A 12,264-nucleotide genomic window follows, 5' to 3' on the forward strand; every position below is an offset into this window, starting at 1 on the left:
AGTCGGTTCCGACCCATAGCGACCCAATGAACAACAGATTTCCGACCCATAGCGACCCAATGAACAACAGAACGAAACACCACCTGAGGCACCGTCCTGTGCCATCCCCACAGCTCTTCCTGCTGACCCCATTGTTGCAGCCATTGTGTCCATCTATCTGAATTGGAGCCTTCTCTTTCGATGCACCTCAGCGTGACCAAGCATTTCCTTCTCTAGGGACCGATAGCTCCTGATAACATATCCCAAGTACATGAGCGATGTCCTGCCATCCTAAAGACCACTCTGGTTGTACTTCTTCCAGGAGAGATGCTTATTCTTTGGGCAGTCCGTGGTGCTTTCGATATTCTTTACCAGCACCACAGCAAAAATTATGTCTTAAATGTCGAATTCTCGAATGGAATTTGCAGTAGCTTTCTTAATATTAACATCCTCATTTGGCTGAGAGGCTCGGAGAGTCTGAGTCCTTTGGATAAGTTCGCAGAGAAATTGAGTGTTTCCCTCAGAATGTGTTTCCTAACCCGACTAATGCCGGTTCCGGGTGCCAGGGCTTTGGGGCTGCATTGGGCAAAGGGTCAAGAAAAGGGGAAGTTATCATGTGGTGCAATGTCCAGAGAGAGAACCCACGTGGGGACTGGAACCTGCAGAGTCAACTCCCAGTTTAGGGACAAGATGGAGAAACTCGGGTGGTGGTTGGCTTGGGAATTTGAAAGCCTGCTGAATAGGAGCCGGAGGGACTGCGGCTGCGCTGCGGTGTGCAGACCGGGTAAGCTTAACATGACTGCCACGTGCCCAGGGCCTATAGCCGCCGCCAGGGCGTGGAGCGCGCGGCGGGAACGGGTGGGGCCAGCGGCCCGGGGGCGGGGCCTAAGCAGCGAGCTGGGGGTGGGGCCTGGGCTCTTCGCCAAGCAACAGCTTCGACCAGCGCTGGCGCGCTCCCTGGGACTTCCCGCGCGCGCCACCTACTGCCTCCTGGGTCCCAGCCTGCGTCTCCTCCTCTCTCCCTAGCCGCCTTCCTCTTCTGCCCGACCTCAGCCTGTGCTCCTGCCGCCCTCGCTATGGCGACCCGCAGCCCCAGCGTCGTGGTGAGTAGCCTGACCCCCCAGCCCGGCTCCGGGCCCCGGCTCCCGCGGCGTCCCCCACCGTCGCTGCCGGCCCGGGTGCGCGGCTCCGCAGTGCGGGAGGGCCGGAGTGGCCCCGGGAACCCCGGGGGCGGCTTTGACGTCACTTGAGGGCGTCAAGGGTGGGGAATGGCGGGGTGAGTGGGGGCTCCCTCATCCTGAGAACCCCGGGAGCGAGGACGGCGTGGGGGAGGAGACGGTGGAAATGGCGTTTGGGTTGACATGTGCCACTTTAAGCATGCTGCGGCGGGGGAAGGGCTGGAGCCCTGGGCCAATTCGGGAATGATCTGGTGGGGTGGGGACTGTAGATTGGGGGTGAGGTCACCAGGGCTCTCCTGGAGAGGGCCTACCCAGGGATGTGAGCGCTTGATTTCCATGTAGCTTTGCAAATAGATAGAATCGCTGTTCTCTGTTGGGACTGCGCACCGCCCGGTTGCAGGCAGCCCTGGTAATGTGGTAACCATGTCTACCTGGCTTTCCCGTGGAGGAACCGCAGAAAGCGAGCAGGTCTTTTCCCTGAGCCAGGCCTGGGATTGAGATAATACTGGAATCCAGATTCTGTGCCTGCTGATGCTAGTGAGGACGAAAAGATTCGACTCTGGTCCTTCAAGGACATTTTAGACCATAACTGGTCTCCAACCTCATTGGGTGTTTTCTTGGCTTTGGACTTCTTCCTTGTCTCTTAAATGAGCCAAACTGCCCTCCACCCCCATCCCTCTCCCCTCTGGAGCCTTTGGATGCTGCTTGCTGAAATGGACAAATCCTTCACAATAAAAATCCCTCACCCTACTTATTGTAATTGCTTTAGCAGCTAGAGATGACCTGTTGATTGCCGTTCCCACTATTACTGGGATCTTACAGTGACCCCAGCTCACAGCTCAGGGCCTGGAATGTAGGCAGTTCTCATTAATGATGTCTTGAATGAACAAATTAAATAGGAAGGATTTGATTTCATACTGGTCCTTGTGACAAGGGAAAACAGTTTTGGAAATCTTCCTTGCTTGGGTTATTTACTGCCTGTGTGGCCAGGACAATTGACTTCTTTAGTCTTAAGGCAGTGGTTCTCAACCTTCCTAATGCTGCGACCCTTTAATACATTTCCTCATGTTGTAGTGACCACAACCCCCCAACGATAAAATTATTTTTCATTTCTACTTCATAACTCATTTTGCTATGAATTGGGCGACTCCCCAAAAGGTCGTGGCCCACAGGTTGAGAATGGCTGTCTTAAGGTTTCTTCTGTAAAACTGAAGTGTCAGCTTGCCTCCTGGAGTCCCTGGGCGGTGAGAAAGATTAGAGGTTAATACTCACCCAGAGGCTCTTGTGAAGAAGCACCTGGCAGCCTGCTTTTGGAAAAGTAGCCATTAAAAATTTCCAAAGTTCTGCTGGGGAGTCACCACCGTGAATCAGAATTGATTCCGTGCATCTGCGTTTATTTGTGTTTTTAAGTCACCACATGATATCAATGAAACACCCTGGCACCCTCCCTGATGGGAGCTACACTCCGGATGCATCCTTCATTTAGGCCTGGGTTTGGTGGTTAAGATCTTCCAGGTCTCCAGTGGATTGAACCCCAAGGATATTATCAACATGCCCTCAGGCACACCGTCTGGGAAGCCCTGGAGCTCAGACTCCTGTCTCCTTCTCTCTGAAAAGATAAGCTGGTTCTCAGCTGGCAGCTGGTGTTTTTGCGCAGTTTTGGAGGAAATTAAATAACAGGTCTGTGCACATTCAAATAGTTTAGAATTTTGGGGGTAGGATGCTGAGTTTCCTTTGAATATACAAATCTACATTATGCTTTTTGTTTGCAAATTCCTGTATCTTTTTCTTTCTTTCTTGATGAATTTCCTTCCATCATCTGGTCAGCTTCTTAGCCGGGACAACCTCTTCAAAATAATCCTAACTCTGGTGCTGGCCATTGTTCTAAGCCCTTTCTGTATATTGACTAGTCTTCTCTGCAGCGCAGAGAGATTATGCAATTTGAGGTTCAGCTAAACAATCCAGTTTTGCTAGGATTGGTACCAAAGTTATCTGATCCCCAGGGTCTGTCCATAGCCATGATACTTTAATAGTGACAATAAATCTCCAAACCCACCCATTTCCATCTAGTTGACTTCGACTCCTAGTGGTGACCTTGAAGGATAGGGTACAACTGCTCCTGCCATGGCTTCTACAGTCACGGAGGTGAAGGTTAACTTTGAGATAAATGTTTCCAACATGTTATCAGGAGAGACCAATCCCTGGGAAAGGATCATGTTTGGGAAAGTGGAGGGTGAGGGAAAAGGAAAAAAAAGGAGACCCCCTATCAGACAGATGAATTGACACAGTAGCTGCACCAATGAGCTCAAGGGAACAACTTGAGAGGATTGTCCATTTTGTCTTTATGAATTGGAATTCACTCAGTGACACCTAACACTATGTAATATAAATATCCTAAAGTTACGTGATCGAAACCCTGTGAGGAAGATGCTTCCTGGTGTGACCACAGAGACACAGTGAAGTCACTTGCCCATGATAATTTTTAATGAACTCAGCCCTAAGATCTGCCTGTAAAGCTGCCTGTAGGTCTCATGTTAAGCTGCCGGGGTAAATTTAGACACTTGAACTAACAAAAAGGCTGGATTTAGGCAAATTAATATGAAACATCAAGTGTACATTATAATGTCTTTTAAATTTTGGGATTGTGGTGCTAGAATTACAATTAGAACCCATACAAAATATTGTATAAAATATTCATGGGGAACAAAATACTGCATGATCTCTTTTTTGCCTTTTTGGTTTTTCCCACAATTTCTTAAGGCTCCCTTGTGCTAACTGCTCTTACGTAAATCTGGCCTGATCAATAATTTGCACAGAATTGATAATAAACCCAAAACTCACTGCCATGGACTCATAGCAACCCTATAGGACAGGGTAGAACTGCCCCTGTGGGTTTCCGAGACTGGAGCTCTTTGAGAGTAGAAAGCCTCCTCCTCCCTAGGAGCAGCTGTCCTTGCCATTATCAGTCAAACTACGTCATCAGGCATCCTGAATTGATACAAGATGTTCCCCCCTCCACACCCCCCAACAGGCTTTAGACTGCCCTTAGTCTGTAGATGGCCAAAATGTCTCCTTGGGCCTACCAGGAAATGAGCAGTTCCTTGGGAGGGTCCCACACTGGGTGGGTGCATCTTACTTGCCTTCTGTCCAGAGCTGGGACAGGAAATCCAGTGGCTGGAGGTGGGAAACAGAAGCCTGGACCAACCACGTCAGCAGACTCTTGGAATTTACTTTCACTTTGTTGATGAAAACCTTTAATACACAGAAATACATGTGGTCCCCTGGTTATGAATGTAATCCATTTTAAAAAAACTTTTTGTTGTGGTTTGGGTGAAAGTATAACAGCAAATTGGCTTTCCATTCAATAGTTCCTTTACGTTTTCTTTTTGACACCAATTGCTTCCCACTTCTTCCCCGGGGTGATCAGTTCTAGCCTCCCTTCTCTCCTAATTCCTTCCTGCCATAGGAGCTTCAGCCTAGGCAAAAGTGGCCCTGTGATTCCCCATAATCCTAGAGGCAGGTACTGGACTAAGTCTCTTCCTGTCCCATGAAGAGATGCTAAAGCGGTGTGAGTATGCTCTTTCACCCTTCTGACCCATTTGCCCCGAGCAGCTACTGGGGCAAATGGTGAGTCTGTAACTCCTGTGTACACAAGGACCCGGGTTTACATGCCACCAAGATGGTGGAATGGTCAAGATGGCAGCTTTTCTTTCTTGTACTAGGTCTTTAACCCTGAGAAGGGAGGACAGGCACCTCAGATATGTATGTTGTTGATTTGTAAAATCAGAAGAGGATGCTGTTAGTTGTGGTCCAGTTGGCCCTGACCTGCTACCAATTTATCTTCCCTGTTAGGCACATCTGACTCAGTTATGAACTCAGATGCCCTGAGTTATGAGGTATTAGCCTTCAGGGATGACACATCTGCTTTGATGGTTTTTTTGAGAGTTTTAAGGGTTCTGAAAATAAAAGGTAAGAATAAACCATTTGGCAATATCCATCCCTTCCTGGAAGCCTGGCTGATGACTGGCAATAAAGTCCACTCTGTTTCATTTTACACGGCACACCGTGTAGTTCGTGCGGCTCGGTTTAAGGCTCACTTCTGTTGAGTCTGCTTGGCCCTAAAAACTGCCCATAGGTAATTGGCACAATCCTAGTCCCGGATGATGAATTGATGTTGCAAGTATTGGTTAAAGTCCTTGTCTACTATAATTTCTGATGCCTTGTCCTCATAATTAGACATTTTGTGTAAACCACAAAAGTGCTCATGCATGAGAGTCACACAATTAAGAACGGGTAGTGCCGGTTTAAGGTGCCCTGGTGGCGGAGTGGTTATGAGTTGGCCTGTGATTTGCAAGGTCAGAAATTCAAAATCACCTGTCACTTGCCAGAGCTTTCGACTCCTCTTGGCAGTTACACTCTGAGAAACCCACAGGCACAGTCTCCCCTCCCCCTCCCACAGAGTGGCTCTGAGTCAGCCTTGACTCCATAGCGGTGGGTTCTGAGTGCCTGTTTTACTCAAAACCACCAGCGTTCTTTCCTCGATAAAAAGTAGAGCAGAAAGGAGGGTTGCCCAGGAACCTTGCGTAGTGATCAAGGGAAACTAGGCTGCCAGAGCTATGTAGGAGAGCGCCAAGGAGATACAGTCAGATTTCCAAACTGTCAGAGCACATGGTAACGAAGAACTAGCCTAAGCCAAGGAGCCCTGGTGGTTTAGTGATGTGTTGGACTACTAATTGCACGGTCAGCAGTTTGAACACACCAGCTGCTCTGTGGAAGTGAAAGATGATGCTTTCTGCTCTCCAGAGTTACAGGAGCACTTTGACCCTGCCCTGGAGAGTCTCCGTGAGTCTGAGTTGACTTACCCGGCAGGAAGTGATGGCTAAACTGCCTCTTGGTTTCCTGTGCAACCAATTTTGGAGAGAAAACCATATGCTCATTGGTTTACCACTTCCAGCCCTTCCAAGCCCCAAAATAACAGTACCCAAACTCGTTGCTGTTATTGATTCTGACTCACGTAATGACCCTATGAAACAACTGCCCCATAGCACTTCTAAGGTTGCAGTATTATGCAAGCTGACTGCCAGGTCCTTCTTCAGAGCGGCTGGTAGGCTCCGACTGCTGACCTTTCAGTTAGCAGCTGACTGCTTAACCACTGTGCTACCAGGCCACTCAGGAATTCTCAACTAGTTTGGGGTTCCCGTCTACTCCCAACAAAACACTCAACAAGCAACTGATTCAATGTAAGGGCAGGAATCTGCATTCCTGTGGGAATTGGGACCCTGCTAACTTCTGTGCTAATGCAGTGTCACCTCCCAAGAGGGAGCCCTGGGTGCTGGGTCACCTTGGGCTCCAGCTTTATCTCCCACGCATATGTAACTGCACTTGATAGAGAATTCACTAATCGAAGTAGAAGCAGCTCCATGACCAGATTTACTCTGCTGTTTAGTGAGCTGTATGCCCTCACAAGCGTTCAGAGGGCATTCCCCCATCAAGCCTTACTAAGATAGATAGAGGCTGGGTGAATTTTTATGCAATTGAATATAGTGCAATCTCCAACCCCTCAAAGCCTTCTTATCAAAACAAGTCCCTGGGTTAATTAATTCACCTCCTAAGCAAAACTCACTGCCATCCAGTTGCTTTTGACTTCTGGTGGCCCTTTAAGACAGGGTAGAACTGCCTGCTCCCTTGGATTTCTAAGGCTGGGACTGTACTGAAGGAGGAGACAGCCTCAACTTGCTCCATCAGAGCAGCTGGGTGGGGGGGTGGGGTGGTAAGGGGGCTTCAACTGCCAGCCTTGTGATTAGCGGCCTACTGCTTAATTTGCTGTGTCACCAGGGCTCCATCCATATCAGATATGGTTAATTAAACTGAAATGCTTGAAGGCTACCAAATGTATTTCCGTCTAGCACTGGTTGAAATGGAAGCTATTGAACCTGGTTACTAAACTGCTTTGGGATGATTTAAGGCTCAGGTTCCTATTTCTTGAGTTTTATCTCCCTTTATATTCCAGATAAGCTTTGAGGTCAAAGTTTGAGTGCACTTTTTTTTTCCTTTTGTAATGTTATCCATAATTTAGACTTTCAACCTTTTTTTTAAACTGCAGCTTAGCACTCTGTCTTATGGATTTTCCCTCTGGTATGTGATGTCATCTACTAGGCTGTAAGCTCTTTATGACAAGAGGAGCCCTGTAAAGAGTCACAGTCTCAGAAACCCATAGGGGGAGTTCTACCTTCCCCTCGAGGGTCGCCGTGAGTTGAAATCGACTCCCGGCAGTGAGCTAGGTTTTTGGTTGAAGGTTTTTAATGCTGCTTCTGTCAAATTGATCTGATTTCCCTTATGTATGGCCTAGCATGTACACAGTATTTTAAGTATTATTAATAAGATTACAAATTCTGAGTAAGTAATGTCCTTGCTATTTTAAAATGAAGAGTCTAATGTTTGATCGTTACATAGGAAGTAAGAGGATTTGGACTTTGCTCATGAAAAATTGGAGAAAGTGGATGTTGAATTGAACGGCCCATTTCATTTGCCTTGGTATTATGCTGCATTTGTAACATTCACAAGTAGATGTCAGCACATCCACGGAAGGTACTGACCCCTCATTGCCCATCTGACAACTATCCACCCCTGGCCAATCTTGGGGTTCTTATGAGGATGCCCTCCACAGATGTTCCCCTACTATGTAGTGAACGAAGTTGTGAGTTCATGCCTGAAGAACTGTAATAGATGCACATTTAGTGAATTTCTGCTTTTGCCTTGCTAACATGGTTTTTAAGCTTGGAATACAACACACCAACCCTTGGCCAAGAAATATGCCGAGATCTAATAGTTTCGACTTTGGAAAGTGACTTTGGGGTTTGGGTACAGTTGGGTTCCAGTGTGTGGGCACATTGCTACAGGTCTAGCTTGCATGTATGGAATGAACTCCGCAGAATTCATGTGGTCTTTGAGATGGACGTGGGTCTTGCCCATCTTAGACGGCCTGCGTTCAGACAGTTTTGCAGGCGCAAAACCGTGTCTAAAGCTTAAAACTAATTACCATCTAGTAGATGCCAATTCATAGCGACTGTCTAGGCTAGGGTAGAAGTGCCCCTGTCTGTGGGTTTCGGGGACTGGACTATTTGTGGGTGTAGGAAGTCCCGCCCCTTCTTTTCCTGAGGAATGGTTGGTGGTTTCAAACTTGCAGCCCACAAGTAACCACTATGCCACCAGGGCTCCTGGCAAGTCCAGGGTAGAACCTAACTTACACTTGCGGCAGGAACTGTAACAGGTAGGAAAAGGTGGATAAGCCTCAAGGAAGTTATTTTTGGCATTCTGGTTCATCTGGATGTTAAAGCCATAGGAAACGGTGCATTTTCAGAGCAGATACGTTCTGATGAGCCCAGCAGGAGTGTTTTTCCTGCCTCTTTACAGCATTTGTGGGAGAAAGATGAGGCGCTCTACTTTTACAGAGCTAATAATCATGGAAACCCGCAGGGGGTTCTACCCTGGCATGTAGGGGCACTATGAGGTGAATTGACTCGATGGCAGTGAGTTTGAATTTACAGGATCTAAAGGGGCCTTGGTGGCATAGTGGTTACACGTTGGGCTAACTGCAAGGTCAGCATTTAGAAATCAAGAGTGTCTCTGTGAGAGAAAGACAAGGCTTTTTGTTTTTTCCCTATAAAGATTGTATATCCTTGGCAACCCACAAGGGGCAGTTTTACCTTGTTTTACAGGGTCACTATGAGTCAGAAGCAATACAGTGCTTTTACAGAATCTGGCAAAGTAATTGTCTTTTTCTAGAACTTGAACTAGATTTAAACTTATGCTTTTTCACAGATTGTTATGAACTATTCTTGTTAATATTAAATATGTTCTATTAGAGCATGCCCCTTGTTAGAACCTGGCACTGTCTCTCCCATCCCTGGGAATTTTTTTGGTCTGCTTATGAAAGTGGTTCATGTTAGTGTAAAACCAAATCAACCATAGCATGTAGGTGGTGATGCATCTTGCTTGCCATAGATGCTCATTGTTTGATCTGTATCTCCAGGCTGATTCCTTCCTACCGTCTCATTAAAAAAAAATAAAAGTCCACTGCAAAGCATGGGGCAAAGGTACAGATCATTACAATTCTGTTTCTCTCTCTGTCTGGACAGTGAAACCTCAGGTTGTTTGAGACACAGGGAGGAAGCCCAGGTGCGACAGGCACACAGGTAGTGGTAGCCTGCTGCACGCAGAGAACAAGGCCCTGGACTCCAGGGGCTTTGAGATCCTCACATAGCACCGTTGAGCTGGATTTTTTATGATGGTGGCGGTAGTGGTGTTCCAAGGAGCCCTGGTATAGTGCTTACGTATTGGGCTGCTAACCTCAAGATCAGCCATTCAAAACTACCAGCTGCTCCATGGGAGAAAGATGAGGCTTTCTACTCCCAGAAAGAATTACAGGTGCAGAAACGCACAGGGCAGTTTGATTCTGTCCTACAGGGTCACTATAAGTCAGGTGACTCAATGGCAGTGAGTTTAGTGGACTTTGGCTGTTGTTGCTATTGTTTCGGTGGCTTCCAAAATCCTTGTTTAAATATTGCAAAGGATATCATTTTTAGCATATCATGTTTCTCAAGTCCATCCAACTGGTATAGCATGCATTTCAGTGTTTCCTGTGCAAATGCAATGTGATGTGCTATCAATGACCATCTCACTTGAAAACCCAAAAAACCTCACACAAGGCCAAACATATTTTCTAATAAAGGCAATTGTAGCTTTTAAATGTAATATATAGAAACTCCTTGAAGAAAATCTGACATATATTGCAAATATTATGAGTGAAATACCTGAACAAACAAACTCATTGCCCTCGGGTTGATTGCTACTCATAGCAACCTCATAGGATAGAGTAGAACTGTCCCTGTGGCTTTCAGAGACTGTCAATCTTTACAAAAGGGGGAATCAATCACAAGGATAAACCTATAACCCCCTCCCAAGGGGACGAACAACAGAAAAGTGGGTGAGGGGCAATGGAGGACGATGTAAGCTATGAAAATAATCATCTATAACTTATCAAGGTTTGTGAGGGAAGGTGGGGGGAGGGAGGAGGAGGAAATGGGGGAGCTGATATCAGGGGCTCAAGTAGGAAGAGAATGCTTTGAAAATGATGATGGCAGCATATGGGCAAATGTGCTTGACACACTGGATGAATGTATTGTGATAAGAGATGTAAGAACCCCCTCCCCGCCAAAAGTATTTATTTAAAAATATCATTACAAAACTAGAATGTCTCCTCTTTCTCCCATGGAGCAGCTGGGGATTTCGAGCTGCTGAGTCCAGTAGGTAACCCGATGTCACCAAATGCCACCCAACTACCATTGAGTCAATTCCTACTCAAAGTGACCCTACAGGGCAGAATCGAAGTGCCCCTCTGAGATTCTGAGACTATACCTCAGTTTATAACAAGTGAAAAGCCTCATCTCGCTGCTGAGGAAAGGCTGGTGGTTTTGAACTGCTGACCTGGTGGTTAACAGCCTCAATGTAACCACTATGCCACCAGGGCTCTTTTAATATAATTCCCGTCTCCACAGTAACAGCTTTTATGGCTACGCACTTTTAGTGTTTTTACAATTATAGTTAATGTACCCAGTCACCTATGTTACCACACCTTCAGTGTTTTCCACAGGAGTCAATTTTTGGTGCCAGGGATGAGATCTCAAGACAATACTAGGGCATCCTCAGTTAGCTAGGAAGGCACAGCGTGAGTTGATATGGCAGTCCCAGACTTGAAAGACTTTGAGTCTCTTAAAGCTCACTTAGCTTTTGGGGGCTAATTTTTTCACCCCTCTACTGTAAGATGAGGCAGGCTTTGGGGAATGGGGCGCAGCAGTTTCTCTGAAAAGTTCAGTGTGCTATTTTAACGTAGCTGACAGTGTCCTGTAAACAACTTTTAATGAAAACTGTGCCACATTTGGCCTAGTTGCTTTTTAAAAAAAATTTATTGGGGGCTTGTACAACTTTTATCACAATCCATACATACATCCATTGTCTCAAGCACATTTGTGCATTTATTGCCATTAATCAACATTTTCAAAACATTTTCTTTCTACTTGAGCCCTTGGTATCGGCTGCTCATTTTCCCCTCCCTACCCCACCCTCCCTCAATAACCCTTGATAATTCATAAATTATTATTGTTTTGTCATGTTTTACACTGTCCAACGTCTCCCTTCACCCATTTTTCTGTTGTCCGTTCCCCCAGGGAGGGGTTATATGTATATCCTTGTGATCGGTTTTCCCTTTCCTGCCCCACCTTCCCCTTCCCCTCCTGATATTGCTACTCTCCTTATTAGTCCTAAAGGGTTTAACTGCCCTGGATTTCCTGTGTTTTCAGTTTTTAAAAATCATTTTACTGGGGGCACGTACAATGTAGCTTAGCTAGTAACTTGCTTCTTTGCTGGCCCAGAGGAAGTCTCATGTGCATTCTGAACGGTTCATCTGGAAAATAGAACCCAACGGCAAAAGGTGTTGCTACCCTCTCATACCTAATTGTTATGTCCAGACCGGTCTTGAAATGATTCTCTTTCTTTTTTCAGATCAGTGACAATGAGCCAGGCTATGACCTAGATTTATTTTGCATCCCTAATCATTACGTGGAGGATTTGGAAAAGGTGTTTATTCCTCATGGACTAATTATGGACAGGTTAGTAAGATCTTAAGTTGCTTGCTTTTTAAAAAAATGTTTTGTTCTCTTAAATTGGAACTGTTTTTGAGTTAATATATGGACAGGCACTAGGCCAGCTTGTTAAAGAAGAGATGATTTCTTAATTTTTAAGCCCTCCTAACAAGTAAAAAAAAAGCCTTGCTAAAATAACCATTAGACGTCATGATGCAGTGGGCCTCTGTAGGGAACCAAATAAAATAAATATTGAAGGGACAAGGGCAGAATGAACTTTGGTTCCAAAGGCTTTGATTTCTTAACCTGAAAAAAAGATTTGAACTTCCCTGGGGCTGCATCCCATGCAGGCAGGCACGATGGGATTGCTTTGGAGTGTTATCACTCGCGCCTAACTTAAAAGAAAGATTCCCCTCATGGATTCATGGAATGTATGAAGTGCAGTGCCTTGCTTGTCTGGCAATCTT

The 12,264-nt window shown here is 46.1% G+C and overlaps 1 protein-coding gene across 1 annotated transcript in view; it reads left to right on the forward strand.

Annotated features, from left to right (window-relative positions):
- The first annotated feature begins 897 nt into the window (after positions 1–897).
- HPRT1 (hypoxanthine phosphoribosyltransferase 1) overlaps positions 898–12,264 on the forward strand; it is a 40,158-nt gene continuing 28,791 nt past the window's right edge. The window contains exons 1-2 of the mRNA XM_075538920.1: positions 898–1,082; positions 11,718–11,824. Of these exons, the coding sequence (XP_075395035.1) occupies positions 1,056–1,082; positions 11,718–11,824 (134 nt within the window). The 5' untranslated portion in view covers positions 898–1,055. The remainder of the gene's footprint in view (positions 1,083–11,717; positions 11,825–12,264) is intronic.

Source organism: Tenrec ecaudatus, chromosome X, assembly GCF_050624435.1.
Source record: "Tenrec ecaudatus isolate mTenEca1 chromosome X, mTenEca1.hap1, whole genome shotgun sequence".
Lineage (NCBI taxonomy): Eukaryota > Metazoa > Chordata > Mammalia > Afrosoricida > Tenrecidae > Tenrec > Tenrec ecaudatus.